Source organism: Cyanistes caeruleus, chromosome 19 (assembly GCF_971803275.1).
Source record: "Cyanistes caeruleus chromosome 19, bCyaCae1.hap1.1, whole genome shotgun sequence".
Lineage (NCBI taxonomy): Eukaryota > Metazoa > Chordata > Aves > Passeriformes > Paridae > Cyanistes > Cyanistes caeruleus.
In genome coordinates, this window is record NC_141719.1 from 4,468,893 (window position 1) to 4,496,573 (window position 27,681).

The 27,681-nt window shown below is 58.5% G+C and overlaps 2 protein-coding genes and 1 long non-coding RNA gene across 5 annotated transcripts; 1 reads left to right on the top strand and 2 right to left on the bottom strand.

Moving 5' to 3' along the window:
* The first annotated feature begins 1,246 nt into the window (after positions 1 to 1,246).
* Positions 1,247 to 20,102, top strand: RHBDF2 (rhomboid 5 homolog 2). 3 transcript variants are annotated; one of them, XM_086857779.1, is made up of 19 exons: positions 1,249 to 1,336; positions 10,203 to 10,309; positions 11,886 to 12,035; positions 12,124 to 12,230; positions 12,521 to 12,713; positions 12,785 to 12,997; positions 13,560 to 13,685; positions 14,000 to 14,133; positions 14,373 to 14,585; positions 14,719 to 14,830; positions 15,148 to 15,222; positions 15,530 to 15,691; positions 15,849 to 15,949; positions 16,378 to 16,441; positions 16,570 to 16,664; positions 16,871 to 16,946; positions 17,230 to 17,330; positions 17,502 to 17,655; positions 18,240 to 20,102. In XM_086857779.1, exons 3-19 carry the CDS (start codon positions 11,910 to 11,912, stop codon positions 18,657 to 18,659), a joined length of 2,472 nt encoding a protein of 823 aa, XP_086713905.1. In that variant the 5' UTR covers positions 1,249 to 1,336; positions 10,203 to 10,309; positions 11,886 to 11,909; the 3' UTR covers positions 18,660 to 20,102. The 3 variants fall into 3 exon arrangements, with proteins under 3 accessions (XP_086713903.1, XP_086713905.1, XP_086713904.1); XM_086857778.1 differs by having other exon boundaries at positions 1,256 to 1,336; positions 10,190 to 10,309; XM_086857777.1 differs by lacking the exon at positions 10,203 to 10,309 and having other exon boundaries at positions 1,247 to 1,336.
* On the bottom strand, positions 1,834 to 5,676 carry LOC147649800 (uncharacterized). Its single transcript, XR_015278098.1, has 2 exons — positions 5,228 to 5,676; positions 1,834 to 3,924 (listed from the first exon to the last, which is right to left on the bottom strand). It is a non-coding gene; the product is annotated as an uncharacterized LOC147649800 (long non-coding RNA).
* A 408-nt stretch (positions 20,103 to 20,510) lies between the features above and the next one.
* On the bottom strand, positions 20,511 to 26,562 carry AANAT (aralkylamine N-acetyltransferase). Its single transcript, XM_023938548.2, has 4 exons — positions 26,173 to 26,562; positions 22,684 to 22,975; positions 21,822 to 21,976; positions 20,511 to 21,482 (listed from the first exon to the last, which is right to left on the bottom strand). Exons 2-4 carry the CDS (start codon positions 22,838 to 22,840, stop codon positions 21,177 to 21,179), a joined length of 618 nt encoding a protein of 205 aa, XP_023794316.2. The 5' UTR covers positions 22,841 to 22,975; positions 26,173 to 26,562; the 3' UTR covers positions 20,511 to 21,176.
* Between the last annotated feature and the right edge of the window lie 1,119 nt (positions 26,563 to 27,681).

Sequence of the window (27,681 nt, forward strand, 5' to 3'; positions counted from 1 at the left end):
GTAAATTCAGCTGGTGCTCGCCTGGAAACTGTAGCCAGTTGTGCATCAAGAATTTATTTTGTGGCAAAATCCAGGGCATATTGTCCTGTACAGACCCCTCAGCAATACAGCCGTGCTGAGCCCCATCTGCAAAGGTCTCTCCTCAGCCCCCACATCCTGCGAGCACTGAGTCTCCCCCTCAGGGATGGAGAGGAGCTGAATGTGAGGCTGTTGTGGAGGAACAGCCCAGTGCTGATGGTGAAGGAGCAGGTGCAGCTCCCGAGGGGCTGAGCTCTGCCAGCCCCGGGATGAGCCAGGCTGTGAAAGCCGACAGGACCAGCCTCACTGCCCCAGCCCAGCCATTCATCACCACATCCACCCGGGCAGTACCTGGGCCTGCAGAGCCTCCGGGGCTGTGCCAGCCTGCACTGGGGCTGTGCCAGCCTGCACCGGGCCTGCCACGCTGCCTGGCACCCCAGAGTGCCCACTGCTTGGATGTGGGGTCAGCGAGCCATAGAGTCCTGATGGTGGCCACTTCTGCTCATGATTGGTCCTAATAATGACCAGCCCTAATACAGAGCAGTTCTTATTGTGACCTGTCCTAATGGTGACCCGTCCTAATGGTGACTGTTTGTAATAGTGATCAGTCCTAAGAGTGGCTGGTCCTAACAGTGACCAGTCCTAACAGTGACCTGTCCTAATGGTGACCTGTCCTAATGGTGCCTAGTTCTTATAGTGGCTGGTCCCAATAAAGCCCAGTCCTAATACTGACCAATCCTAATAGTGACCAGTTCTTATACTGAACAGTCCTAATTGGGACCGTTCCTAGTAATGACCGTTCCTGATGGTTACAAGTTCTAATAGTAACAGGTCCTAATAGCAGCCAGTTCTAATAGTGACCGGTCCTTATGGTGACTGGTCCTAATAGTGCCTGGTCCTAATAGTGACCGGTTCTTATGGTGACTGGTCCTAATAGTGCCTGGTCCTAATAGTGACCGGTCCTTATGGTGACCGGTTCTTATAGTGTCTGGTCCCGATAGCTCCCGGTCCTGCCTGAGTGCCGGCTCGCAGCTCCCGGTGCCGCGGGGGCTCATTCCCCCCGGGAGATTCGCCATGGATGGGGCCGGTGTCGGACGGGAGCAGAGCCCGGGAGCAGAGCCCGGGAGGAGAGCCCGAGAGGAGAGCCCAGCCCGGGAGCAGAGCCCGCCCCGGGACACGCCCCGGCCCCGCCCCGGCCCCGCCCCGGCCCGGCCCCGCCCCCAGCCCCGCCCGGCCCAGGTGGAGGCGGCGGCGGCTGCCGCGGGACCGGCACCGGCACCGGGAGTGGCACCGGGGGCAGGAGCGGCTCCGGGCCGAGGTGAGCGGGGCCGAGCAGGGGAGCAGAGCGGGGCGGGGGGTCCCGGTGCCTCCGCGCCGCTCCGTGACCGCCCGGTTTGTTGCTGCTTTGTGAGCGCCGCGTCCCGCCAGCTTCCTCCTCCGCTCCGGCCCGGCCCGGCCCGGCCCGGCCCGGCCCGGCCCGGCCCCGCGGGGCTGCCCCTGCCCACCCCGGACCCTTCCCGGATCCCCCTGCCCGGGGCCGTGCCCTGCCCGGCGCCGCCAGGGCGGGCACCCGGACGGATGGCGGGGGCCGGGCTCTTCCTCCTCCTCCTCCTCCTCTCCATCACAGGGGGAAGTGGGTGCGTGTCCCGGCGGGGTGACCCGGCCGGAGGGAAAACCCTCCCCGGCCGAGGCAAGGAGGAAAGCTCTAACCTACTTTCTGGCGCCGGTGGCCCGATAACCAGGCGGGCGGGTGGTTTTTGTTCGCGTTTGCTGATCTTCCCCCTCCCCAGGTGAGCGGGGCTCCCTTCAGGAGCGGCAGCAGGCGAGGGCAGCTGGGCGGGGACCGGCTCCCTGACCCCGAGCATCCTCCTGCCCTCCCTCCCGCCAGGGCTTTGTTGTTGTAGCTGCTTTGAGGTCTGGGTGAGGGCTCTGGGACGCTCACACGTGCTGCCTGGAGTGGCGAGTGCTGCCACCAGCCCTTCGCAGGCGAACAAAACCCTTACAGAGCAGGGCTCGGGCCATCCTCCGTCCGTGTGTACATCACGCCGGGGGCAGAGGGATGCTATGTGTGGATATTTTAGTCAGATTTTTCGCTGTTGGTCCTCCAGGAGGGGTGAGGCTGAGCTCTACCCCATCCTGCCCTGCCTTGCTGCCAGGCCGGCAGGACTGGGCAGACACTGTCCTTCCAGGCTCCCTGCAGCCAGGTGGTGGTGCCCACGGTGATCTGAGACCCTGCAGTTCTCACTCAGCCCCCCAGACGCTCGTTCTGCAGGGGAAAGGGGCCCTGAGAGGCTGCATTGTCACACTGGGTCCCTGTGGCAAAGAGGAAGTGTCTGCCTTCTTCCCCAGCCTGGCGTCATCCTCGCCACGAGGAGCCAGGACATTCTCCTGCTCGCACCTTCCCGGTCCCTGGGTGGCTGCTCCTGGGGATTCCCAGGGTGAGCTCATCACACTGCTGCTGTCCTGGGCACACAGCCTCCCAGCCCAGCCGGGGAACCGGGCAGTGCAGCCCACCACAGTGCCATGGCTGTCCTGAGCGAGGGAATGCTGCCCGCTCAGCTCACTCCATTGTGCCCTCTGAAGCAGCATCCTTTGGCTCCTGCCTTTTTTCCAAGTGGAGAATAACCAGCTTGGAATTGCCCTACCTCCAAAATGATCTGGAGGGTTCAAGTGCAGCTGAGCCCTGGAGAAACCAGAGCTGCCTCTGCCTGTGCTGCCCTGCTCAGCTCTGGCTTCACATGTGGCTCCCTGGGCTCCCAGCTCCTTTGCAGGTAATGGGGTGATCAGCACCTTTTGTTCATGTGGAGGTGGCTCCTGCCAGCCCTGCTCTGGTGTGCTGTGAAGCAGGTGACCACCACCTACCACTTCCCCGTCATGGGGGCTCTGTGGCACCGCTGCAGCTGCGCTGGGACACCTGGAGCTGCTGCAAGCCCCGGAGTGAGAAAGGGCAAACCACAGAGTGGGGCTCGACACCACAGCCCAGAGCCCTGATGTGAGTCCTGCGAGCTGGGGCCGGGCCCGGTGCTGGCTGTGAGATGCACGTGTGGGTGCTCGCTGTGTGAGAGCAGCCCTGCAGGAACAATAGATGCCTGTGGATGCTGGGAGAGCAGCTCGGAGCTGGGGATGCAGAGCACGGGGAAGTGAGTCCGGTGGGGAAGGGACTGCCCTCGGGGGGAATGCACTCGCTGGGATGCACTGGGGAATGTTTGGGCTGGGATGAAGGATGAGCACGTGGCTGTCCTGGGTCCGTGTTTTGTTCTTGGATGCGGCTCCTGTTTAGCTCTTACAGTGAAGCTGAGGGATTCCCCAAATACATCCTTAAGGAAGGTTGTTCTTGAGCTGGAAACAGCCCTTGGGACAAGCCAGGAATCAGAACAGAGCTCATTACCAAAGAAAGCAGGAGACAGGTGATGGAGAACCAGCTGGTGAGGGAGTTGCAGAGCTGCCCAGACCAAGATGGGGCTTGTGAGGCATTTCCACATTTCCCATGGGCATTGGGAGTCCTGCAGGGACCTGACCCAGAGGAACAAGTGCAGGCTTGGTGCTGTCAGGGGCTCAGCACTGAAGGAGTCAATTAATGAAAGCTGAAAATTAATTACTTAAATCTATATGAGCCCACAAGTGATGGGATCATGAACTCTCCTCCTCTTGAGGAGCTTTTTACCTAATGACTTTTGCTTTCCGCTGTCCTGCCGGTGAGATGTCTGATAACACAGCGAGCTCTCAGTGGGGGTGGGCGCAATCCCTTTTAATTACAGAGATCCAGGAGCTGTGGTCCTTTGGGAGCGTGCAGTGCTTTGAGTTCTGGTCATTTCCTGGTGTCTGAGTCGGCCTGGAGAGCTCTGTGTGTGCTGGTAGGTATGGAGGAAACCCTTGGCATTGGGACCCCTTTTTTCCACTTAATCCCTGTTATTTAAAAAAAAAAAAAACAACAGAAAAACCAACAAAAAAGCAGCTGTTTGCTGGTTGCTTTCTTAATGAGGCATTTAAGGTGGAGAATGGAGCCAGGGAGGGGCCCAGACCAACCCTGCCTCTGCTTGCCCACCACACGGGACCCCTGTGTCAGTGTCCCCCTCGTCCTTGGGGACTCCCTGGGGACAAGCACTGCGGGGTGCTGGTCACATTAGCTGACACAGGACAGGGGTGACCCCGAAATAACTGCTCTGGGAGGGCAGGGGAGCAAAGATTTACAGGGTTTGCATGTGAGGGTTTCCTCCTCCACCCTCGTCCTCCAGGAACTTAAAAGTGGGAGAGCTGTGTGGGCTTTGATAGAGAAGAAACCAGCTCCCTGCCTGTGGGGCAGCAGCAGGGTGAGGAGACAGGGAATGCCTCAGTTTCCCCACTTATGAAATGCCACAAAGGTGTCAGAAAGCATGGAGGTGTCCGGTGGAGCCGCAGCTTGTCACCTCGGGGACAGCTGGTGCAGCCCCAAGAGCAGGGCTGATGCTGTGGCTGTGCCTTGGGGAGTGCAGGTATAAACAAACCCACTCAATGCTGTGTGCCAGAGGCTGCAGTGGGACATGGGACAGGAGGGAGCAGGACAATGCCCAGGGATGCTCCCTGGTCTTTTCCCAAGCTGTTGACGCTGGATGGGAGGAAGAAACCCAGCAGTGTGGAGGGCACATGGTCATGGCTGCATGTCCAGCCCTGTGAGAAGCCATTCAGGGTCACTCAGTGGATGCTCCTGCCTTACAGCCATCCCACAGGACCATCCCTCCCATCTGCAGACGCCTTTTCCAGCTGCTGCAGCTCCCAGGGCAGTGGAGCTCTCCTTCGAGCAGCCTCTGTTGGTTTGTGGTTTATTGATTCCTTGCTTAAAAGTAATATTTCCTGATGTAATTCTGGTCTGACAGACCCACTGGGGGCAGAAGAAGTGTGGCTGGTGTCCCCCAAAATGCCCAGTGTGCCTGTGCCCCCTCCCATGGGGCTGGATTCACTCCCTATGTGTCATGCTGCACACTGGGGGTCTGATGTAGATATTCCTGTAATTTTCCAGCCTGCAGGAACGCCAGGGAGGGTTGGGAGTGATCTCCTGTTCTGTGTGAGCCCAAAGGCTGCACTCTGTGTCCATGGGGAGATGAGGAATCCCCAGCCCTCGGTGCTGGAGTGTCCTGCCCAGCCTCAGCTCCCCCATGGACGTGTCACCAGGGCTGTGCTGTTGTCATATGGCTTTCCCAAGGGTGATCCCATAACCAGTCACTCCTTGTACCTGGTGACTTAACCCAGTCCAAGCTCTCCTGGGCAGGACATGGAGGTGGCTCCTTAAAAAGCAGCATCTGCAGCCCCTGGCTGAGCTGCGTGGGTGCAGCTTCCCAGGGGTGGGACAGCAGGCAGGAGGATGAAGATGGTTGAGGAGACCCCATCTCCAGCTCTTGGCAGCTGAGAGGCTGCAAAGTGCCTGCCTGGCACAGGTCCATGGAGATGCTGTGGTGGGAAGAGCATCACGTTCCATAGGCAGCAGTGAGTGTAGGACTCCCCGTGCTGGGTTTGCTCCCTGCTGGATGGGGTGAGCTGTTCCCAGTCGGGCTTTCCTCTGCAGGGTGCAGCTCTGGGCGCTTCAGGCCTCCTGCAATCAGGAGGGGAAGGAAGGAAGGCGAGGAGTGGCCCACCCACGCTCAGCTGCTGCTGGTCAGGAGGAGGGAGGAGCAGCTTCCCCCAGTTGTCCTGGGAGCACTGAGACTTAATGGGGTGTCTGGGAGACAGCCTCCAGCCCCCTGCCAGCAGAGCTGTCACCATCCACAGCCCAAAGGGACACCACAAGGTCCTTTTCCCCTCTCCTCAGGGAGCTGCTGGCCCTGGAATGGGAAAGGAGGTGGCTGCTGGTGTCCACCCAGGGCTCCCCCTTGCACAGGGGTTGTCAGGGTGAGCAGCACTTGGTACAAGCCTTGGAATGGCTGTGTTGAGATAAAGGAGTCTGTTCCCAGAGATAGGCAGCTGCAGCCAAGGGGGCTGGTCCTGCTGCCAGCCCAGGGCTCATCTCGTCCCTGGGATGAGCCAAATTCCTGCACAGGGCTGAGCACCACCTCCCACTGCTGCATCCCACACAGCGTGGGGATGGTCAGAGCTCAGGGCAAGGGAACCCTCTGTAAATATGGGGCATTTCTGCCAGCCCTGTGCTGCTCTGGGTGCCTCAGTGTGCTCTGAAATGGGCAGCAGGGGACTGGGGAAGCCTGCAAGCCCAGCCAGAGCCCTGGCACCAAGAGCTGCTGGAAGAATGAGTGTTCAGCAGAAGAGCCAGAGGGAGGAGTGTCCCTTCCAGCCCCACTGACCTTTCATACAAAGAATTTTGCTTCGGGGAGGGAAGTGGGAGTGAACTCAGTAATGACCTGCAGCATGGGATGGCGGGCACAGGGCCTGCAGGCAGGCTGTCCCCTTCCCTCGGGGAAATACCAACCTGGGACCCCTCAGCCCCTTCCAGAAGGTGCAGCCAGGGCTGAAACACTTGCACCATCATGCCTGTGCCCTCTGTGTTTAAGCCAAGCTAATAAGGAATTGGAGTAGATTTGAGTAAGTAATCAGTTCTTAGGTAAAACAGAGTTAAATCAATCCTGGTAGGCTGGGGAAAAACGAAAATGAGCTTTCCTTGTGTGTGCTGTGGCCCTGCCCGTGACCCCTCTGCACATTCAGCCGCGGAGCTGCTGCGCTTCCCTCGCTCCCGGAGGAGACTTTGGCCCTTTGCTCTCCCCGAAGCCATTGGGGTGTCTCCAAGTCTCAGCCTGCATGTCCCTGCCTTGGCGTGAGCTGCAGCCTGAGGAGGGGAGCAGCGTGCTGAGGGTCCCCTCCAGCAGCAGCCACAGGCCGGTGTGCCGTGGCAGGAAGCAGGGTGGGTTTGCTTGGGGATGTTGTGCTCTGGGGGTGCACAGACCCCAGGGAAGTGGGGAGATGTGGGGTGGGTGGCCAGTGGCACAGAGGGACCCTGGCCCACACCCACCCCAGCAGCTTGGGAAGCCTCTGGGTGTCAGCTGGGCTGGGCTGGGCTGGGATTGTTCGGCTGCTAAAAATTAAGGAGAGTGGGAAATGGGATGTGGGAAATCCTCCACATGGCTTTTTCTACCCGCTCCCAGGCACTGCAGGCAGGTCCTTCCCTCTCCATGCCCAGGGATAGCATCAGCCAGGGCTGCTGGGGAGCCCAGGGCTGTGTTCCTGGTCCCCAGCCCAGTGCAGGCTGTGGTGTGCAGTGGTGCGAGTGGCCCCGTGTCCCTCCCCGGGGCAGGGCTCGCTTTATCAGCAGGTCCAGCACAGCTCCCCAGCCGCTTTCCTTCCTCCTGGGGCGTGCCGTGTTCCCAGCTCGCCTGCTGCCATTGCCCAATGCCCTTCCCAACGGAGGAAAATGGGTGAGGATGTTTTACTGGTGGTGTGGGTGAGGTGTGTGCTGGCTGCCTGCACGCCCTGGGCATCAGACAGGATCTCATCACTCATCCATGCCCCATCTTCCTACCCCAGCATCACAGAGACGCAGATTTAAGCCCCTGTGGGTGTCTGTGCTGACCGTGTGGCTCAGTGATAAGGGAGAGGACAGCTAACCATACCCCCTGAAGCACAGAGGGCCTCTCTCAATACTCAGAACGAAACCCTGCTTCTCACAGTTTTGCCATCCATTTCCTTTGTGACAGGGATGGGACACGTGGGGGGAAAAAATGGATTGTTTTTCCTTTTTTTTTTTCTCCAGTAATACGTTTTTATTTCTAGAGCTGTTTGTGTTTTGGCTCCGTTTCTTCATGCCTGAAACCTGAGACTGCAAAGTGGTAAAAAGCTTTTTGAAAGGGAGCAGAAGCAGAGAAGCTGCTGGGTCTCTGCTCGGGTGTGAGTCCACAGGAGCTTGATGCTCAGAGCAGTTGCACAAATTGAGTTTCCTATCCAGAGTTCTTAATAACTGGGAGCAGCTTTTAACGCGGCTCCAGCCTTGAGAGAGGTCTTTAACGTGCTTGTGAATCATTGATGGGCGGCAGCAGCATCTCAGCCTGATGGGCTCCTGGGTGCCAGCGGAGGCTGCGGGGGTGTGTGGGGCTCTGTGGCACTGCTGGCCCCTTTCTCACTGCCCTGTGGAGATGAAGAGCTGGGGCTCATCGTGCTCAGGGTGATGGGTGCTCATGGGGGTCCCAGTCCCTGCCCCACACCCTTGGGTGGCTCAGAGCTGCTTTCTCTGTTGTTCCAATAATGTCCCTTCCCCCAGTGCCAGCTCAGGGAGAGAGATCTCAATCCTTCCCCAAGCATCCATTAACCTGCTGCATCCAACCAGGCCTGCTCTGCAGGGCTGTCTCTGCTGTCTTGTGCTATGGCTGATGATCCCTTTGTGTTGCTTGGACCATCAGTGACACTTTTTATGGATCACATAATTTTTCCCATCACTTTCTTCCTTAGGTGTGCTTCCTCTGGTCAGTGCTTGTGGTTTGCTCTGGGGCTGGGAGCCAGCCCTGGTCACCTTCCTTCCTTCCTTGTGTTTTTTGGCTGAAGGCTCAAACCTCATCCCAGTTGCTCCCCAGTGGCCTCAGCACATCTGCCCTCCTGGGAACGGGTGGGGCCTTCACCCCCTGCTGCTGTGGGAGCACAGGCTGTGTCCCTCACTGCTGGCTGTCAGGCTTTGGTGACCTTCAGCCAAAAGCTTTGGGAGGGGACATGGTGATAGTGGGGGATCTCAGCAACAAGACCAGGCGGTCCTCCCTCCATGCCCTGCCCGTTTATCACTCTCTGTAGGTCAATGGCAACAGCCATTGCATGGAGATCTTTTCCAGCCTGAAGTGGCAACGTGCTGCCCCCGGGACCCTTCTTCCAGCCCAAAACACAGCTCCTACCAAGCTCAGGACATGCCTGTGGCTGTCACCCCCTGCTGCTGTGACCTGCCCTTTCCCTGCAGCAGGGCATGTGCTCAGCCATCCCCCCCGTCAGCTCTGTGTGTCGCCTTTCACTTCCTTTTTCTGTCCCCAGGACAAAGCCACCATGTCCAGCCTGAGTGTCCAAGCACTGGGCTGAGGCTCCCTGGGGATGTACAGCTGAGCTGTGCCCTGTGATGGGGTGGCTGCCAGGGCTGCCAGGCAGGGAGCCACACTCCTGCTGGCAGAGCCCTCCGTGCCAGGGCTGGGGGTGACAGGGACCTGGGAGAGCAGGGGATCTCGAGGGCCAGGCTTGTGGCTGTCTCTGGGTGGAGGCACCGTCTGGCCCTTTCCCACGCTGAGCACGCCAGCTCCAGGCACGTGGTGAGTGGGAAAACACCTTCCAGCACCGTCTGCTGGGGATTTCTCCGCCTAGCACGGGATAAGGCTCCTGGTGGCTCAGGATCTGTGCTCAGGGGGTGGCTGCTGCCTCCAGCCTGTGTGGCAAGGGAACCTTGAGCTCTTGGGGCCGCTGCCCTCCTCCCCCTCCCGCTCAATGCCAAATGTGCCGATGCACAGAGCCGTGACAGGCGCTCCGGCCGCGTGACCGTGACTGGACAGCAGGTGCCTGCCGGGCTGTGCCAGCTCCCCTGGGACTGGGGCACCTCGGGGGAGCCCAGTCCAGCCCCCCACCCCTGCATGGGGAGCTGCTGGGAAGCGAGACCAGGATTTTAAACACGCTGGGAAGCACAGAGATCTGGGGCTGTGCAGCCTGTGGTGGGAGCAATTGGGGAAAGGATTTTGGGATAGGGGTGTAAGAGCTGGCTCCGATTTCTGTGCTTCAGGCTGTGCTGGTTCTCACCACTCAGAGCCATTCCCCAGAGCTGCAGAAGGATGAGGGGGGCACAGGGATTGCTCTGATCCCAGCGTGTTCCCATTCCCAGCTGCCATCTCGGGCTCGTTGCTGGCTGCCCTGAGAGGAAAACAAACAGAGTCTCCAGCTCACCAGTGGCACGGAAAGTTTTACTTGCTGGGGCTGGCACTCTCCCAGTTTAGCAGCTATGAAATACCCAGTGAGGCACTCATGTTCCAAGCTTGCTCTTCCTGGGTGTCTTGCTTCCCTAGAGCTTTGCCTGGCAGCAGCAGGGGAAAACTCCCTGCCATGGGGCATTGCTGTAAATGGGGGCTTTTCCTCCTCCTGCTGCCCTGTGCCAGCAGCTGATCCCTGTCCTTGGTGTCCAGCCACCTGCAGCCCTGTCCCCAAGGTCTAGGGAGCACTGAGCTCAGCTCTCCCTCTGCCAGGATGCTCCTGCAGCCCTTGCCCACTTTCCCACTTTCCCACGTGTGGCTTTTCATCACAGCCTCTCCCCGCAGGAGGAATTGGGCCGTGTTCCTGGGCTCCCGTGCGTGAAGGACAGAGGCAGAGGAAGGCTGCTGTGGGTGTTTGCCATCACTGTGCAGATCCCTATCACTCTTATGAGGTGAGGAGATGCTCCTGGGGACCAGCACTGGCTGAACCCCCAGGGGAAATCTGGGAGTTGATTGCTCCCAGCTTGGTGCTGGAGAGGGAGCCCAGCACCCATTTCAGTGCAGGAGCAGAAGGCTATCACATGGCCCAGGAGCTGATGGAGGGCAGCAATTCCAGCTAGTGCTGCCAGCTCCAGGCTTTCCCATCCCTGGGGAGCTGGTTCTGGACTCCTGCATCCCCATGAAGCTGATTCCTTGGGCACCCCATGCTCCTGAAGCCAGGCTTTGCTGATGGTGTGGTCTAAGGGAAGGATTGTGTTCAGGACTCCAAGTGCTAAAGGAGCTGCAAAAGTGTCCCTGTCCCTGACTCTTGCTTTGGGAATGGGCTGCCAATGGGATCCTGTTGCAGAGGGGGCTGGTGGGATCTCAGTCACTCATCTGGTTGCTCAAGTGATGTTACCTAAGGAGAGCAGAGCTGTCAGAGTCTGGTCATTGGGATCTTGGGCAGGGAGAGGAACCAGGCCTGTGGATCAAGCTGGCATTTTGCAGCCAGTGGCACTGCAAACATGGCAGGTGACACCATTCCCATGGCCATGGCTGTCCTGGGGGAAAAGAGATGCTTGTGAGACCTGTGTGAGTCCCCTGGGCACTGGCACGTGGTCAAGGAGGATGGGAAGAAGTCAGGGAGGGCTGTGCCTCCCTTCTGATTGCCCTCGTAGTCTCTAATAGGATCTGGGACTTGTTCTCTTGCACTCGGATGGAATTACTTTTCCTGCAAAGCCCTGCCTGGTAGAGCTGGCTTCAGGGACCCTTGGGAGGGGATTTCTCGAGGAATTAACCACGTCTTGGCTGTTAAGCTTCCCTCTCCTTGCACATGGTGCCATGGGGGATTCAGTCTCCCAGCCTGATGTGTGCATGCACGTGACAGAGGGGAATGTCCCGCATCTCCCCTTCATGGGGCACCCCAACACATGGCAGGTCCACGTGGGAGCTGTGGGGATGTGGATCGGGTGTTTTCAGGCCTTGTGCATCCCCTCCTTTCCCACCCTGCCCAGGTAAGAGGAGCTCCTTGCAGACATCCCCTGCAATCTCCCCTTGGCTCCCGTGCCAAACTGGGAGGGCTGGTGTTCCCATGTGCTGCAGCTGTGGGCCACGGGTCTGGCCAGGGCTTGCTGGGGTCCCCCATATTTCCAAGGCACATGGTCAGGCTCATCCTGGTGGAGTGTGAAAGCTGGGTGTCCCACAGGGATGTGGTGGGGATGCTCTGACCTGGGCACTGTTGCCATCCCTGCCCTACTGCCAGCAGGTGAAGGGGTGGTGTTGGTGACCCCACCAGGGGACTGGAGTGAGTGGTTGATATAAGCCTTGGGTTGATATAACCCCCAGACTCAGGGATGGAATGTGGGTTTTGGGGATGCAGCAGCTGGGCTCATGATGGCAAGGTCTCACCAGCCACAGGGACACAGGGGACTCAGTCTGGTGATGTCCCACCGGGGCGGCCACGTCTCCTGCTGGGACCCAGCCTTTCCTCACACACAAGCTCCTGGGGGAATAGTTCTCCCCTGTGGCTGACTCCCTGCACTCTGCCAGCCTGCCGACCACCAGCAGCCCAAGATGTCAGCTGGGGACAAGAACGGGGGCAGCCGCTCCAGCAGCAGCCGCCTGCAGAGCAAGAAACCCCCCAACCTGTCCATTGTCATCCCCCCGCGGGAGGCAGAGGAGGACGGTGCCCACAAGGAGGTGAGTGGTGGAGCTGCGTCTGTCCCATGCTGGGCTCGGGGGGCTGCCGGGTGCCATCCTGTCCCTAATGCCCTGCTGTCCCTTCCAGCCCTCCAAGGTGCCCATCTACCGCAAGAGCAAGAGCCTGCAGGAGCCTCGCCCGGAGCGCCGGCCCGGCTTCCGCCGGCAGACATCCCTGTCCCAGAGCATCCGCAAGTGAGGGCGGGGTGGGCGCCAGTCGTGGCTGGGTCACTCACAGGGGACCATGTCAGGACATTTTGGGCACAGACAGAGGACTCGGGGTGGGGTTGGAGAGTTGTGTGTAAGAAGGGAGCGCAAGAATCACTTTCTTCCGCTTCCCTTTGACCCATCGCTGAGTCAAAACTTCCCAGCTGCAGCCTAGGCTGAGACACCCCAAGTGCCTGCCAGAGGGGATGCCTGGGTGGGATGGTGGTCCCTGGTGTGGGGGAGCAGCTGTGTGACAGGTGTGCCCACCGTGTGTGCAGGGGCACAGCGCAGTGGTTCGGCGTCAGCAGCGACTGGGAGGGGAAGCGGCAGCAGTGGCAGCGCAAGAGCCTGCAGCACTGCAGCATGAGGTACGGCAAGCTGAAGCCCGCCTATCGCGACATGGAGCTGCCCAGCCAGGAGGTGCCCTCCTTCCAGGCCACTGAGTCACCCAAGCCTGCCAAGATGCCCAAGGTAGAGCTCAGGGTGAGGGGTCCCACTCCCAGCCCTGCTCTCCCAGCACTGACACCTCTTCCCTCCCCCAGATCGTGGACCCGCTGGCCAGGGGCCGTCCCTTCCGCCATCCCGATGAGACTGACCGTCCCCACACGCCCCACCACGTCCTGCCCCCGCTCACCCCCGGTGTTGTCTCCTTGGCATCCTTCAACAGCATCCGCTCGGGCTACGGCCGCCTGCCGCGCAGGAAGAGGGAGTCTGTCGCCCACATGAGCTTCAAGGCGGCCGCAGCCCTTCTCCGAGTGAGTTTTGGGAGTGTGAGGGGCATCATCTTCCTAAGCTGGGTTTCAGTTCTGTCCTTCACCCATCATCTTTGTCTCTTGGCTGTTTCCTTTGCATGGAGACTGCTGTCCCTCCAGGGCAGGGTTGAGGGGGGAGATTGGTTTGTTTAACCTGAGCTCTACTTCAAGGTAGAAGTTTTGGTAAAAATTGGACAATCTGAAAAAACCACCAATTTTCTTGGTTCCATTGCTGAGGGGCAGGGAAACCTCTCCAGCAATTTTATTGCTTCCAAGGAGCCCTGGGCAAGCCTTGGGGATAGGTTTGTGGGTATGAGACCAAATGAATTCAGAGGTCACTTGTCAAGCTGACTAACATGGCCATGGTCCAGTGCAGATTCTGAGAAGCTAAAGGCAGCATCTTCTGCCAGTTCCTCCCCACATGAGTGGCTATGGTGGCTGATTGGGATTTAATCCCTGCCACTTGGCTTTGGAGAGGGAAGATCTGATAAACCCTCAGTTTATCAAACACTGCAAACACTGAGGGCTTCTGGTTGCTTACCTTCATTTGCTTGTGCTGCCAAAGGGACGCTCTGTCCTGGAGCCGCTGGCTCCCAAGCGAAGGAGCAAGAGGAGCTTCCTGTACCCCAGCTTCATGGACGAGGACATGGTGGATGCTGCTGATACCCTGGACTCGTCGTTCTTCAGTAAGGCAAGCGGCGTTCCATGCTGGCTGCTGGAGCTGGGGCATGTCCCAGTGCCCTGCGCTGGGTGTGGAGCAGGGCTCTCACAAGGAGCCCTGTGCTGGCACTCCACCCAGTAGTGACAGAGGCATCGGTGGCTGCTGTGCCCCAGCCTTGGTGACAGGGAATGATGTTGCCATGGGGGCACATTTCACACCCTGTGATGGGCCATCAGTGGGATGTCATTGGGGATCACCCACTCCCCTTGGCCAGTGCAATGCTCAGTCAGGGGGTTTCTGACCCATCACACGTATCCAAGGACATGTATCCACCCCCTCTCCAGATGGACATGCACGATGAGACGTACTCCATGCCCGATGACGTCTTTGAGTCACCTCCTCTATCCGCCACGTACTTACGCATGCACCAGGTGGGGGAGGATGCCAGGGTGTCCCCCGAGGTGGAGCAGCCCACCCCGTGAGTACCAACCCTCAGCAGGTGTTGTCCCCAAGGCTGCCCAGGTGCCCTGCTGCAGGCAGGACAATGTCCCCAGCCATCCCTGCCACGGGTACCCCGCACTTCCATGATGATCCTGGGAGAACGGAGCCAGGAGATGCTCAGAGTCTCATCTCAGGGCATCCTCGGGGCTCTGGCCATGGGGTGTTTGTCAGCTGGTCCTTTTTGGCAGGTGTGATGTGTTTCTCCTCTCTCCACAGGCGGGAGGGTGTCCGGCTCGCCTCAGTGCCGGGCAGCGCGGGCCCGGCTCCGCGGCGGGGCAGGCGCATCGCCTCCAAAGTGAAACACTTCGCCTTCGACCGCAAGAAACGCTACTACGGGCTGGGGGTGGTGGGCAAGTGGCTGAACAGGACGTACCGGCGCAGCCTGAGCAGCATCGTGCAGTCCCAGCTGGAGATCACCGACAGCCACCGGTGAGGGACACCGACCACCCCAGCACAGATGTGTGTCCCCCTCAATGCTTGGGGCTCAGCGTCTGGGGGACTGCGGTGTCCCTTTGCCCAGCCATCTTTGACCAACTCCAATTTTGGGTCCTGTCCCCTCCAGGCCGTATTTCACATACTGGATCACCTTTGTCCACATTCTCATCACCCTGCTGGTCATCGGCACCTACGGCATCGCTCCCATTGGCTTCACCCAGCACGTGACGACAGAGTTAGTAAGTTTAAGAGCCATGTTTCGGGGGAGACTGTAACCACCACGGTGTCTCTGCGAGGACTGGGAGCACTTTGTGGCACTCCAGCATTTGAGAGGCTCTGTGAAAGAGCCAGGGCAAGGGAAGGAGCAGCACCGTGTTGCAGCAGAATATGCGGTGGGAGCAGAGCTGTTCCTCTCTCCTGCCCTGCTGGTGGGACCCAGCAGCCCTTCCCCTCGGATGTAGGAGCTGCTCAGCCCCTTTTGAGTGGAGGGAGACAGGGGCACACCCCCTCAGCACTCACCCCTTCAGTGGGAGCTGACCCTGGCCTCTCTTGGCAGGTGCTGAGGAACAAAGGTGTCTATGAGAGCGTCAAGTACATCCAGCAGGAAAACTTCTGGATCGGGCCCAGCTCGGTATGGACCCAGCCAGACCCTTGGCCCCTGGTCTCACACTCTGCTTCCCCTGCCCTGAGCTGGGGGGGTTCTCTGAGGTGCTCCTCTCCTCAGGGGGGCAGAGTTTAACCTCCTCACTCCAGCCTGCTGCCCTGGGCCCCCATCCCACTGGGACATGTGGCATCACAGTGGGATGGTCTTGCCTTCCCTCCACTGGGATGACAGAGACCATGACTGCCTGTGGAGACCCCCTGCCCCTGCTAAACTCTCCCTGGGGGTGGCTGGAGCAAGGGGAGGTGCACAGACAAAGCATCCTCTTTGTCCCCAGATCGACCTGATCCACCTGGGAGCCAAGTTCTCCCCCTGCATCCGGAAGGACCGGCAGGTGGAGCGGCTCATCCAGCGCGAGCGGGACCGGGAGCGTGGCTCCGGCTGCTGCGTCCAGAACGACAACTCAGGCTGCATCCAGACCCTGCCACAGGACTGCTCGGTGTGTGCCCCTGCCATGGACACCTGGAAGGGCTGGGGATCCCTGGGGAAAAACAGGGGGAACCATCTCAACCCTGCCCTGCACCAGGGCAGGATACATGTGGGGTCAGAGCCGTGCTTTCCCTGCTGCATCCTCAGTCTCTCCATGCTTCCTGCAGGAGACACTGGCAACATTCATCAAGTGGCCAGGCAGCAACGCGCCAGCCATGGGCTCAGGAGAGAAGCGAAGCTCGGGGGCTGTGTGTCACCAGGACCCCAGGTAGAAACAGCAGCTGTGTGGAGGTGGCCAGGTCACCTGGCTGTGTGTGGGACATGGCAGGAGGGGCTGCCTTTCCAGCTTGGATGCCTTGAATCCTCTTGTCTGAGGATATGGAAGGCTTTTTCACACCATAGGAGAGTGATAAAGAAGAGGAAAGTGGGGGAAACTGAGGTGGGGCCTGTCCTAAACACGGGCAGCAGCAGGTGATGCTGTTGTGCTTGTCCCTGTCCTGCTGGGATGGGAACATCCGTGGGCATCAGTGGGGTTGTCCAGCAGCTCAGAGTTCCCCTGCAGAAGGAGCTGCTGTGGGGTGTTGTGGGCAGGATCAGGGCAGGTTCCAGAGCAGTCTGTGCCTGAGGGGGTTACTGCTCTGCAGGTGGGGATGTGTTTGGGGGGACACACCCGACTCACCTCCCTCCTCCTGCCAGGACATGTGAGGAGCCAGCATCCAACCCACCCCATGTGTGGCCAGACGACATCACCAAGTGGCCGGTAAGAGCCTGGTGCCACCATCAGCTGGTGGCTCCATGGTGGCAGTGGCAATGAGCCCAGCAGGGGGCTGCAGGGACAGCCTGGAGCCCTGGAACTCTGACCAGTGCTCCTTTCCCTCCTGCTTCTAGATCTGCACCTACGAGACCAAAACCAACCACACGGGCTTTGCCCACCTGGACTGTGAGATCAAGGGCAGGCCCTGCTGCATCGGCACCAAGGGCAGGTGGGTCACGGCAAAGGGGACACCTGGCTTGGCTCCCCCCTTGTGTTGTCCCATCAGTGCCCAGAGCTGTGCCTGGGGGCAGAGGGAGGTTACAGAGCCTTGAGGAGTGGGAAGCCCAGTAGCAGCAGGTTGGGAGCAGAGGGGGATGCTCAGGGGTGTCCTGAGTGTGCCCTGCCCCCAGCGAGCCCCCTCCTGCCCCCTGCCAGCTGCGAGATCACTACACGGGAGTACTGCGACTTCATGCACGGCTACTTCCACGAGGAGGCAACGCTCTGCTCGCAGGTGAGCAGGGCCAGGGAGGCATGGCAGGGTACAACCCCAGCAGCCATGCTGATGCCAAAAGGCTTTGAAGTATCCTACCAGGAATGGGATGTTGTTGGGATGGGCGTGAGCAGGGATGATGCAAGGTGCAGAGGCTTTCCCAGCTATTGGCTGGGCTCCTGCTGCTGTGCCCACCTTGCTGGTGTGGTGCCCCACACCATCCAGAATCCCCTCACAGCTGCTACATGGCATCATTGGCAACCCATCCCTGTGACCCATCCTTTGCTCACCTGTGCCTTTGCAGGTGCACTGCCTGGACGAGGTCTGTGGGCTCCTGCCCTTCCTGAACCCGGAGGTCCCTGACCAGTTCTACCGCCTGTGGCTGTCCCTGTTCCTGCATGCCGGGTGAGCCAGAGCCCCCATAGCCCAGGGATGGGGTGGGAGAGAAGAGGGAAGGGCACCCCCAGACTATGGTGACAGGTGCCTTCAGTGGGGGTGTTCTGTGAGCTGTCTCATGCCCTGGGGCACTGGGTGGGAGGGCTGGGCAGGGGTCTCTAACCCAGGGCCTCTCCCCAGCATCATCCACTGCCTGGTGTCGGTGACGTTCCAGATGACGGTGCTGCGGGATCTGGAGAAGCTGGCAGGCTGGCATCGCATCTCCATCATCTTCATCCTCAGCGGCATTACGGGCAACCTGGCCAGTGCCATCTTCCTACCCTACAGGGCAGAGGTGAGGGTTTGGGGGCTCTGTCCCAAATCCTGTCAGCTCCCAGGGAACCAGAGGACACCCCTCTCCATCCCCATCCTGGGCAGAGATCTGGGGAAGGGGCTGGAGCACAGTTTCTCACCCCCTGGCAGGGTTTGCTGTGGGAGATGGGGAGGTGTCCCTGTCCCACGTGTGGTGTTGGCACATGCCGTGTGTGTCACATGTCACCACGTGTCCGTGAGCGTGCGGGGTCCCTGGGCAGGCAGATGGCTAATCTGCTGCCAGCCAAACCCTGTCAGGCTTTAAATGAGATCATGCCAAGGGCCCTAATCCCCCCACAGGTGTGCCAGGATGGGGCTGTGCTCTGGGAGGGGGTGATGCTGTCTGGCTGCTGAGTCACAGAAAATATCAGCTCTGCCAAAACAGCACCACCCTGCTTCCCTCCTCATCCCCCTGTGCCAGGGTCCCACCCCTGAGCCCCATGCAGGATCCTGCACAGGGATGCAGGAGCCAAATGCACTTTGCTAGGGGAGGAGAGGATCCCTGGGGGACGTGGGGTGTGTGTGGGGTGACACAGTGTCCAGCCCTGACTTCCCCCATCCCTGCAGGTGGGCCCTGCCGGGTCCCAGTTCGGCTTGCTGGCCTGCCTCTTCGTGGAGCTCTTCCAAAGCTGGCAAGTGCTGGAGAAACCCTGGAAAGCCTTCCTCAACCTCTTTGGCATCGTCCTCTTCCTCTTCATCTGCGGCCTCTTGCCCTGGATCGACAACATCGCTCACCTCTTCGGCTTCCTGAGCGGCCTCCTGCTGTCCTTCGCCTTCCTGCCCTACATCACCTTCGGCACGCTGGACAAGTACCGCAAGCGGGCCATGATCATCGTGTCCCTGCTGGTCTTCGTGGGGCTCTTTGGCTCGCTGGTGGTGTGGCTGTACGTGTACCCCATCAACTGGCGCTGGGTGGAGTACCTCACCTGCCTGCCCTTCACCAGCAAGTTCTGCGAGAAGTACGAGCTGGAGCAGGTCCTGCACTGACCCTGCCGGCAGGGACGGGGCTGGGATGGGCGGTTGTTTTCCATGGGGTGGGTCCTTCCCTGCCCGTGGGAGATGGTGGTGGCTGCTCCAGGATGGGGCAGATCCTGAGCATGGTTCCATCCTCAGGGATGGTGGGTTTGGGGTACCCCTTGCTCAACGCTGGGGATGCAGGGCTGAGCCAGCCCTGCCCTCAACCCTTCTGGGGCTCCTTCCTGATGCTGGAAAGCCATAACTGCTTTGGGGACTGACTCTGGCTGCTGCCTGTGTGGGGAAAGGGCTGAGGGAAGTGGGACTTTGGTGTATCCATGGCCAGGCTGGACTCCCAGTCCTTGGGTGAAGCTGCTGAAGTCTCCAGCCTGTGCCCCTGCCTGCCTGGGGCCCCGTCCCACCTCAGTGCTCTGCAGCACTGCAGCTCATACTGTGAACAAAACCCCCTTTTTGCAGGGGCACTTTTTTTTATCCACAGCTCTTTAGGTCAAGGGTTTCTCCATTTTGGGCTCCCTGGAGTCTCTGTCGTGGCTCCAAGATGTTCAGAGCTGAGCTTCAAATGTATTTTTCAGCCCTGTTCTCTCTGAGGCCCCCAAGGAGGCTTGTGCCTTCCCACATGGCTCCTGACTGCACAGAGAGGCAGGACTTGGGACAGGGGGCTTTTCTTTCCCTTATTTCAGTTAAATTCTCTTTTGGGAAGGGGAGGAGTGGCAAGGACCACATTTGTAGTGCCATGGTGTGAGGCAGACATGGAGAAGAACCCCTTGGGGATCTCGTGTGGCTGCTTCTGGAGCCCACAGACCTCTCAGGAAGCTGTTGGTGCTCCCACCTTCTGCCTTGAGTCCCTGCTGTTTCCCTTTTCCCTTTGTCAAAGCGTGGAGCTGCTGGAAGCCCTCCCTTCCTCCAGTGGTGCTGGTCAGATGGGGAAGTGCAGGATGGGGCAGTCACCTTCCCTCTTCCCTGCCCGAGGCTGCACATTCCCACCTGCCCCCAGCCCTGGGCTGCTCTCCCCAGCATCTCCTCCTCCTTCCCACCAGCCATGGCACGAAGGCAGGTCCTTCCAGGGGTCTGGGTGACCACTCTGGGCTGTCTGGAGCCAGGCTGGTGCCAGGCTGTCTCTCCCCTGAGATGTGTTGCTTTGGTGCTGGAGGCCTCAGTGCTTTTAAAGCAGGGGGCAGGTGGGAGTCCTCCAGTTCAGATGTCCTGGGATGAATATTCAAGGGCTGAGGGCCTGGCTCCCTCTCTACAACCACTTCTGAGTGAGCTCAGGAGCATCTGCATCCGTCCCTGCATCCCTCCCTCCACCCTGGGCCAGTTTTCAGCCCCACTCTGTCCCCCCAGTTGCTGCTCCAGCCAAAGACAGACACTTCACCTCATTTTGTCTCTTTTTGATACTTTTTTAAAAAGCTGAGGGTTCCCCCCCTCTTAATAAATTTCTACCTGTATTTAATGAGATGCATGAGGCCTTTTCTCCCTTCTTGGGTGTGGGGACACAGCATTTTTGGGGCGTTCTGGTTGTTTTGGTGATGGTTGGTGTGGCAGGGAGGGAGGACAAGCTGGGGCTGGTGCCCTGATGGGCCACTCAAACCCCTCCCTGGGAGGAGACAGGGTTTGGAGGGTCTCAAGCAGAAGGAGAAGCCAAACACTTGGATCCATGGAACCTCCTGATCCTGCTTGAGGGGAGAGCCACCCCTGCCTTTATCCCACCCTTCACTGAATGACCTGAGCCTGGATTTTCCCCTTCTCCCTTGAGGCTGAGGTGGCCCAAGAGGTCCTGGATTGCTCCCCTGGTGCCAGCTGCTGCCCTCCCTCTGGCCACTGTGCTGAGGTCGTGATCAAAGCAGGGCAGGAACACACGTGGGCTGTGTAGAAAATCACCACCACATCTTTATTTGCTGCTTTCCAACAACCTGAGTTGTTTGCAGAAGGCTTGTCCTGGACCAGCTGTGGGTCTGGGACAGGGAGATCAAATGGTTTGGACTGATTCCCTGGGGAGGCTCTGCAGTGTGCAGCTGAGGGTGGCCATGGGCAGGGAGAATGTACTCCAAGGGGTCTGGAAGGATGTCTGGGGGCTGCTCAGGGAGGGCTTGGCCATGGTGTGCTCCACTCATGGTGGTGGTGTTGGTTGGAGGGGTGCCAGGCTGGGGCACGTGTTTGCAGGAGCTCTGCTGGCTGTCTCAGCAAACTGTGGCGGGTGGAAGTGCCCTCAAACCAGCAGAGCCCCCAGCCATTCCCAGGGCAAAGCCTTTCCATCCCAGGGGGGCTCGTGGCCCTGCAGCCCACCCAGACCTGCCAGCACAGCCCTGGCTAAAGCAGAACCCGGGGAACCGATGCTTCCAGCAGGATCTGGCAGGAATTTCTGTGCCCAGCCCTGCAGGGATGGGACGGGGCCAGGCTGGTGTGGCTGGAAGGCAGATGTGACAGAGGGAGAGCTGTATCCAGGGCCAGCCAGGGAAGATGGATCACGGTGGTGGGGATGGAGAGGGGTTGCAGCCTCTCATCCCCCAGGCAGGCCAGAGCAGAGGGGCCTCAGCAGCCGCTGTTCCTGCGCATGAAGGCGTGTCCCCGCACGGGGTGCTGCATCTCCACGAAGGCCAGGTCCCTGATGGTCACCTCGCAGGGCCCCAGCGCCTCGAAGCCGCACTTCTGGTAGAAGGGCACGAGGAAGTGCTGGCACATGAGCAGGGCGCGGCGGGCGAAGGGCAGGCAGCGCAGGTGCTGCAGGTAGCGCCACATCAGGATGGAGCCCTTGCCCTGCTGGCGGACGGTGCGGTGCACGGCCAGCACGTGGATGTGCACAGCTGAGCCCTGAGGCTTGTGCAGGGTCAGTGCTGCCTGCCAGGGGGGGACAGGGGTTAGCAGGACCAGGGGGTCCCATCCTGCCTCTTAGTCCCCACCCCAAAGAACCCAACTCCCCATCCCTGTTCACCTCCTGCCGTCATCCTCGGGGGGGGTTATCATTTTAAAATGAATGTTGATGGGAATTACTCGGCATAGTTTTTAATAGCAGCATTTAAATTAATTAATGAGAAGGTTCATTTCCACCAGAGCAGCCCTGTAGCAGTTAGTCCTGGGAGAAGATTTTGGGGTTAGCCTCAGGGCCCCAGGGAGGCTGGTTCCCAGGCTCTGGCAGTGCCTCTCCCAGTGCACAGGGTGGGAAGGACTGGGTCATACCTGGCTGAGCCTCTCCTGGTCCCAGAGGGAGCCGATGATGAATGCCACCAGCCGCCCTTCCTCAAACCAGCCGAGGGACAGCTCCGGGCACAGGCTCAGAAAGTGGCGGATCTCATCCAGGTGCAGGGGACAGTCCCCAGAAACTGATATAAAGGCTGGAGGGGGGCAGTGGTGAACACGGTGAGAGAGACAAAGCACACCCAACCCAGAAAAACTCCCAGCACTGATGTGGAGGAGGGAAAGTGGGATGTGATGAGGAGAGATGGCATGTGTCCTGCTGACTACTAGGCCTGTAGGAGTTCTGAGGGACACAAGTGGCTCTAGGGAGCAGCTGTGCCTCTCCAGAGTCAGTTCCACCGCCCAGTGACCAGCTCCTAACTCTGCTGATTCCAGAGATACAGCGTTGAATTGAACCCTCCCTCTCAGCATCTCCCTGGTTGCTCCTGTCCTTGGAGAGGGCAGAGAAATGGGCTGGGTGGGTCTGGGTGAGGGAAGCTGTGGTGAAGGAAGCAGGGAAAGGTTGCCACGGTGGCACCTCAAAGTGCCCCTGTGCAGTAGGAGACAGCGTAGTGTCCTTCCTCCCACTTCCCCTTTCCCTATCCCATCTTTCACAGGTTGCTTTGGGAGAGCTGCTCCTCACTCACCTGCTCCTACTCAGCACCACCATCCCCACCCCTGGGTGAGCTGTGGCTCTCCAGCTCATCAACCACAGCTCCTCCACCTCATTAGGGAGCCCGCGGTGGCCTGGCCACAAGTCCTGGCCACCGCATCCCTGGCACGAGGGCACACACAGGGACTGGACATTAGCAGGAGCACGAGGGACTGCAGACAGATGCCAAGGGATCCCCTGGGTCCCCCTTACCTTCACGCTCGATCTCGAACACGCTGACAGCATCCTCAGGGCTGAGGCAGCGGAACTCGCTGGCGGGCAGCGTGTGCCGGCGCTGGCCCCCGGGCGAGCTGCGGGGCGACCGCAGCTGCACCGGCTTCAGGAAGGGCAACGTGCTGAGAGCCGACATCCTCCACCTCCTCCTCTTCCTCCTCTTCCTCCTGCCTGGCTTCCCACCGCTCCCCCTGTTCAGGGCAGCCTCTGCCGGCTCCCACGCCCTTTATTCCAGCCGAGCTTCTCCAGCAGCGTCAGCCAGCAGAAGTATCTGTTGTTCACAGATAGGATTAGGCTGCTTGTCCCCCTTTTCCCATGGATATGTGTGTGTACATACAGCAAATTTCATCCACAGTGACGCCATCTGCCCTCCCTTTGAGCTGGGGGCACTGGAGGCTGGCACTGGCTGTGAGCTGAGCAAGCCCCAGGGAGCAGGGGGACAAAAGCAGTGTCCCAGTGGTGGGACAGAGCAGGGAGAAGAGCTGTTAGAGCTGGAGCAGGTGGGAGGCTGAGCATCCTGCCCAACATTGCCCAGCCCATGACAGCACCAGGCAGTGGGATGGGCAGGAGAACCCTGGAGAAAGTCCAGCTGCTGCCCTGGGGACAGGAAGGGTGGGATGTGCCTGCAGGAAGCCAAGAACCATAAAACAAGCATCTATCTGTGTGAAAGTTCCTTGTGATCCTCTGGTGTCTGTGGAACAGCCCAGCTGTGCTGGAGTAAGAGGTCAGTGCCAGACCACAGAGGTGCCCTGACAGGGACACACATCAGACAGCCAGAGCCACCTCCTCCAGACAGCACAAGCTGACAGGATTCACCCCCTTCTCTGACTCACTGAGCAGCTGAGTGACACAGCTTAACCTCTTTTGGCTTCTTAGGTCATGTCCATGCTCACAGGGGTGGTCCCTGGCAGGGCTGAGCAGGTGACTGATGCTGAAAGCCTCGGGTGTCCTCCCTGGTGAGGTGCCCCAGGAGCTTTGGGTAGCAGGATCCCAGCAGACACAGCCCAGGCCAGGACACTCCACCTTCAGCATGGGATCCCCCAGGAGGGTCACCAGCCCTGAAGGTCACCTGGCAGCACCCATTCTGCACAGCTCAGACAAATCCTTTGACCTGGATCAGAGCCTGTAGCTTCAATCTGCCTCTGCTTTCATGTGCAGCTGAAGCGAGTTATCAAACCCAGAGAGAACCACAAACTGCGTGAATAACTTCACTTAGCACACGCATCCTGCAGACAGAAATAGTGGGAATGGCTATCAGAGCCATCCATTCAACCATCCATCCAAACTCAGACCAATATGCAAGCAATTTCCAGCCAAGCCAGAGCAAAGCTGGGTCATTTTTGATTATTGTTTCAGAGGTGCCGGCTTTCCCTGCTAATTATAGGCTTGCCTCCAGCTAATAGGATTTGTGGAAACAAAAGCATTACCAGCACAAACATTGCACAGGGCACAACCAGCACAAGCTGGGAATTTTCCATCCAGAAATGCCAAGGGCTGGATGCTTGAAATGCCAGTCTTATCCAGTCTGAGGTGAGACAGGGTGGTCTTGGGATTTATTTTCAATGAGTTGCTGGTTTGGTTGTGGGTGTGTATCTAAGGGATCAGATCATTAGAGAGGGTTTCCTTGGCAGGGGAATTATTTAGGTTCCCCAGTGCTCATTCCAGTCACCAAGGACTGACTGAACTCAGGCTGGGAATGGGTGGTTCATGCTCCTGCAGGAGGGAAGTGAAACAGGGTGAGCTGGTGGGGAAAGTGGGGTGTTGGGGGAGTGGGGGGTGGGTGTAGTGTGTGTAGAGCTTATTATCAAATCTTCTGGAGCTCCTTGTCCTACTAATTGGATTAGGGACTCATCTGCATGAATAAATCCCAGAGTAGGTAAGCGGGTAAGCTCAGGGGACCTTGAAGATGCAGTGATGGTTTGATCCTGGGGGGTGCTGAGTGCCTGGGGTGAGCTCTGGGGATGCTGCTGGATCAGGCTGGGGATGGCTGTGCAGGGATGGCAGGGCAGAGAGGGCAGTTGAATATGGCCTCAGGCAGGGCTGCCACTTCAGTTGCCATGGGAATTAGGGAGCTGGATTGTGGAATCATAGAATGGTTTGGGTTGGAAAGGACTGTTAAAGGCTATGCAGTTCACCCCCCTGCAGTGAAGGGGCACCTTCCACCAGCCCAGGTTCCTCAGGGGTGTTTGCTCTCCAGGGGCCACCATGACCAAGAGCAAGTCTCTATCCCAGAGCGTATGAAGGCTGGAAATCCTGAGTCACAAGAAGTCTCTACAGGGACATCTACAGAACTGAAAGGCTCGTGTTCAATTGAACCTCGTGTTCAAATGGCTGCTCCAATCCCATCAGACAAAACTGGGAAAGGGCAATCAGGTGCCTTCAGCTATTTCTAGAAATTGCCTGAGACCCCAGCCAGCAACACCCTGGAGCAGTAGGCAGGGAAGGAGAAAGGTTGCTCCTTGCTTGTTTTCCTTGTATTTTTTCCCCTCCAGCATGTTATTCCTGGCAACCCAGGTTATACAGCTGAAGGGCTGATATATTTATGTTTGTTTTCTGGAAATGAACTTCTTGCTTTGCTTCCCAGCTCCCTGAAGAGTTGAAGATTTTCTGGGGAGGGAGGGAGGGATGCATAGAACCTGCTGAGCCCAGAGGAGCCAACAGTGCTCCCTGCCCCTGGAGAAAACCACGAGCCCTGCACAGCCATAGGGGTAACCATGGGAAGCATCAAACCTGCAGAAGAGAAGGAAACTCTGCCCAGGTCCCAGAGTAAGTGAGAAACAGTGATGAGGAAAATTCTCCATGGCTCATCTGTCCTCTGACGCTTCAGCAAAGCCTTCTGTATTTGTTCCAGTCACTTATACCCCAGGCTGAACTTTGTGCTGTGGCTCCTTGCCAGACGTGTCTGAGATGAGCCCACTATGTTTGTGTGTCATAGCAGTGAACCAAGAGCTTGCTCTGTAATTTTTTTCCTGCCATTACTTGTGTTTGTGCACCAGAAATCAGAGCATCCCCATGGTCCAGAGAGATGCTCACAGGTAAATAAACAGGCAGGTGCACAGCACCCCCCACTTCCAGCATCTTTTACTAAGTTATGAATCGTCTGCCTGGGTTTGGAGCTGGATTTTTTTAATTAGTTGATATTTAATTAGTTATTCACCCAGTCTTAAAGTCAAATACTCTGTGCAAAAGAGCTCAAGTTTTTCCCCCATCCAGAACACGGAGGGTTTCAGTGAGAAGAGTCCCTTGTTGGAAGTGTAGGGGTGAGTCAGGGGCTGGGATGAGAGTCACACCCTTCCCTGTGCCAAAACCACTTCTCAGCAAGCTCAGCTCTGTATACCAACCTCCCACCCCTCTGGGGAAATTCCCCCCATCCTGGCACACAGGGGCAAGTGGCAGTGGCCAGGGGACCAGCAGCTGTCCCCGAGGCTGTCAGTACCCCTGGGATATGACAGAAATGTGGGTGCTTACCAGCCGGGGTCCCCGAGCCGCTGCCTGCCTCCAGGGGAGCCGTCTCAGCGCTGGCAGGAGAGGAGGATCTGGGGTTTTGCCTCCCCTCCCCTGACTGCTGCATCCTCCACAGCCCCTGTTTATATATATTTGTTATTTATGGAGCACGTGATGACATCCTAAGGAGTTTAGAACTCCGATGAAAGACAGGGAGAGGTGAGAGGCTTTGAAGTGTCAGGCCAGCAAAGGGATCACTTCAGGGGTTTGGTTTGTTTTTATTCCCCTGGCATGACTGGCTGCAGAGGGATAAAGTATTTAGCTGATTGCTCTGCTCTGCGGGCTGGGACTTAGCCAGGAAAGAGAGCACTGTCCTGTGCCTGATCCTGACTTCTCCAGCACTCTGCCCAGAGTGGATGAGCTTTATTTGGGGAAGGATGGGGAGGCTGCTGGTTGTGCCAGGCATGGTCTGTGCTTGGGCTTGAGCAGGGGGGCGCTTCTCAAGGGAATCAGCTGACTCCTTGTGGGATGGGGAGTCAGACCTAAGGTTTCTTGCCCAAAGAGCTTTTCCCAAAACCCAATCATCTCTCCCCCGTGCAGCCCTCTGTCCCTGGGAGCTGTTACATAAGAAACTGGACAGGCAGAACCAGCAATGTTTGTCCTCATCAAGACACGTGTAATAAAAGGGAGATTATCCCAGGCAGGAGCATGATGTTGGCATCATTATTATCATTGGGAACAAGATGCAGCCCTGAAAGGAGCCTGGAGCAGGAGGCAAGAGCTGGCTTTGCTCCACTGGAGACATTTCCAGGGCGGATCTGGACCTGCTTTAGCTTCCAGCCATGGGAAAAATGACCTGGAGCTACGGCCTTATCTCTCTCTTTTAAGTTTTTTCATGGAATTGAAACAGAAATATGACCCAGCAGTTTTTTGCTCTTTGGAAATGGCATTTTGGAGCAACTCCCAGCCATTAAAACAGCCCAGCAGAGCAGAGGTTGGCCCGTGGCTGGAATAGTCAATCAGGGATGCCGCATTCCACAGTTTTAGCTGGGTCTGTCTCTTCCTGCTCCCACACAGCTGCAAAGGGTCAACAACTCCATTAAATTAGAGCCACAGCAGTGTGCCTAGATTTGCATATTTAGCAGCTCTCTCAGCATCTTCAAAGAGCCCCGAGCTGGTCCCTCTGCTGGAGTACCCACTCAGGAAGACAGCAATTATCTCCGGGTAGGATTTGCAGCGAGGGGTGACATGTGGGAGGCAGATGAATCACGGCTCGGCCCCCCCGTGCCAGGGTTTGGGAATGAAGCCATGCACACACAGCTCAGGGCTCCCCGGCCGTGCCGTGCTGTGCCTCCGGCCCCATTATCCTGGTGCTCAGAGGATTAAGCTGCTTGTGGTGTCTGCAGCCTCGGCTTTGAGGCAGGGTCTGCCATCACGGGATTCAGATGGCATGGGGATCCTTCCCTGTGTGACGCCGTTGGAGAGGTTTCTCTCTCAGACTCACGTAATTGCATAATTCCCAAGCTGGACGCT

Excerpts from the sequence above, each read along its gene's own strand:
- RHBDF2 (XM_086857777.1), top strand. The coding sequence starts at position 11,910 with ATGTCAGCTGGGGACAAGAACGGGGGCAGCCGCTCCAGCAGCAGCCGC. Across the intron at positions 15,950-16,377 it reads GTGTGTCACCAGGACCCCAG|GACATGTGAGGAGCCAGCAT; the intron begins GTAGAAACAGCA and ends TCCTCCTGCCAG. Across the intron at positions 17,656-18,239 it reads TCCTACCCTACAGGGCAGAG|GTGGGCCCTGCCGGGTCCCA; the intron begins GTGAGGGTTTGG and ends CCATCCCTGCAG.
- AANAT (XM_023938548.2), bottom strand. The coding sequence starts at position 22,840 with ATGTCGGCTCTCAGCACGTTGCCCTTCCTGAAGCCGGTGCAGCTGCGG. Across the intron at positions 21,977-22,683 it reads GTTCGAGATCGAGCGTGAAG|CCTTTATATCAGTTTCTGGG; the intron begins GTAAGGGGGACC and ends GCCCCCCTCCAG. Across the intron at positions 21,483-21,821 it reads ACCAGGAGAGGCTCAGCCAG|GCAGCACTGACCCTGCACAA; the intron begins GTATGACCCAGT and ends CCCCCCTGGCAG.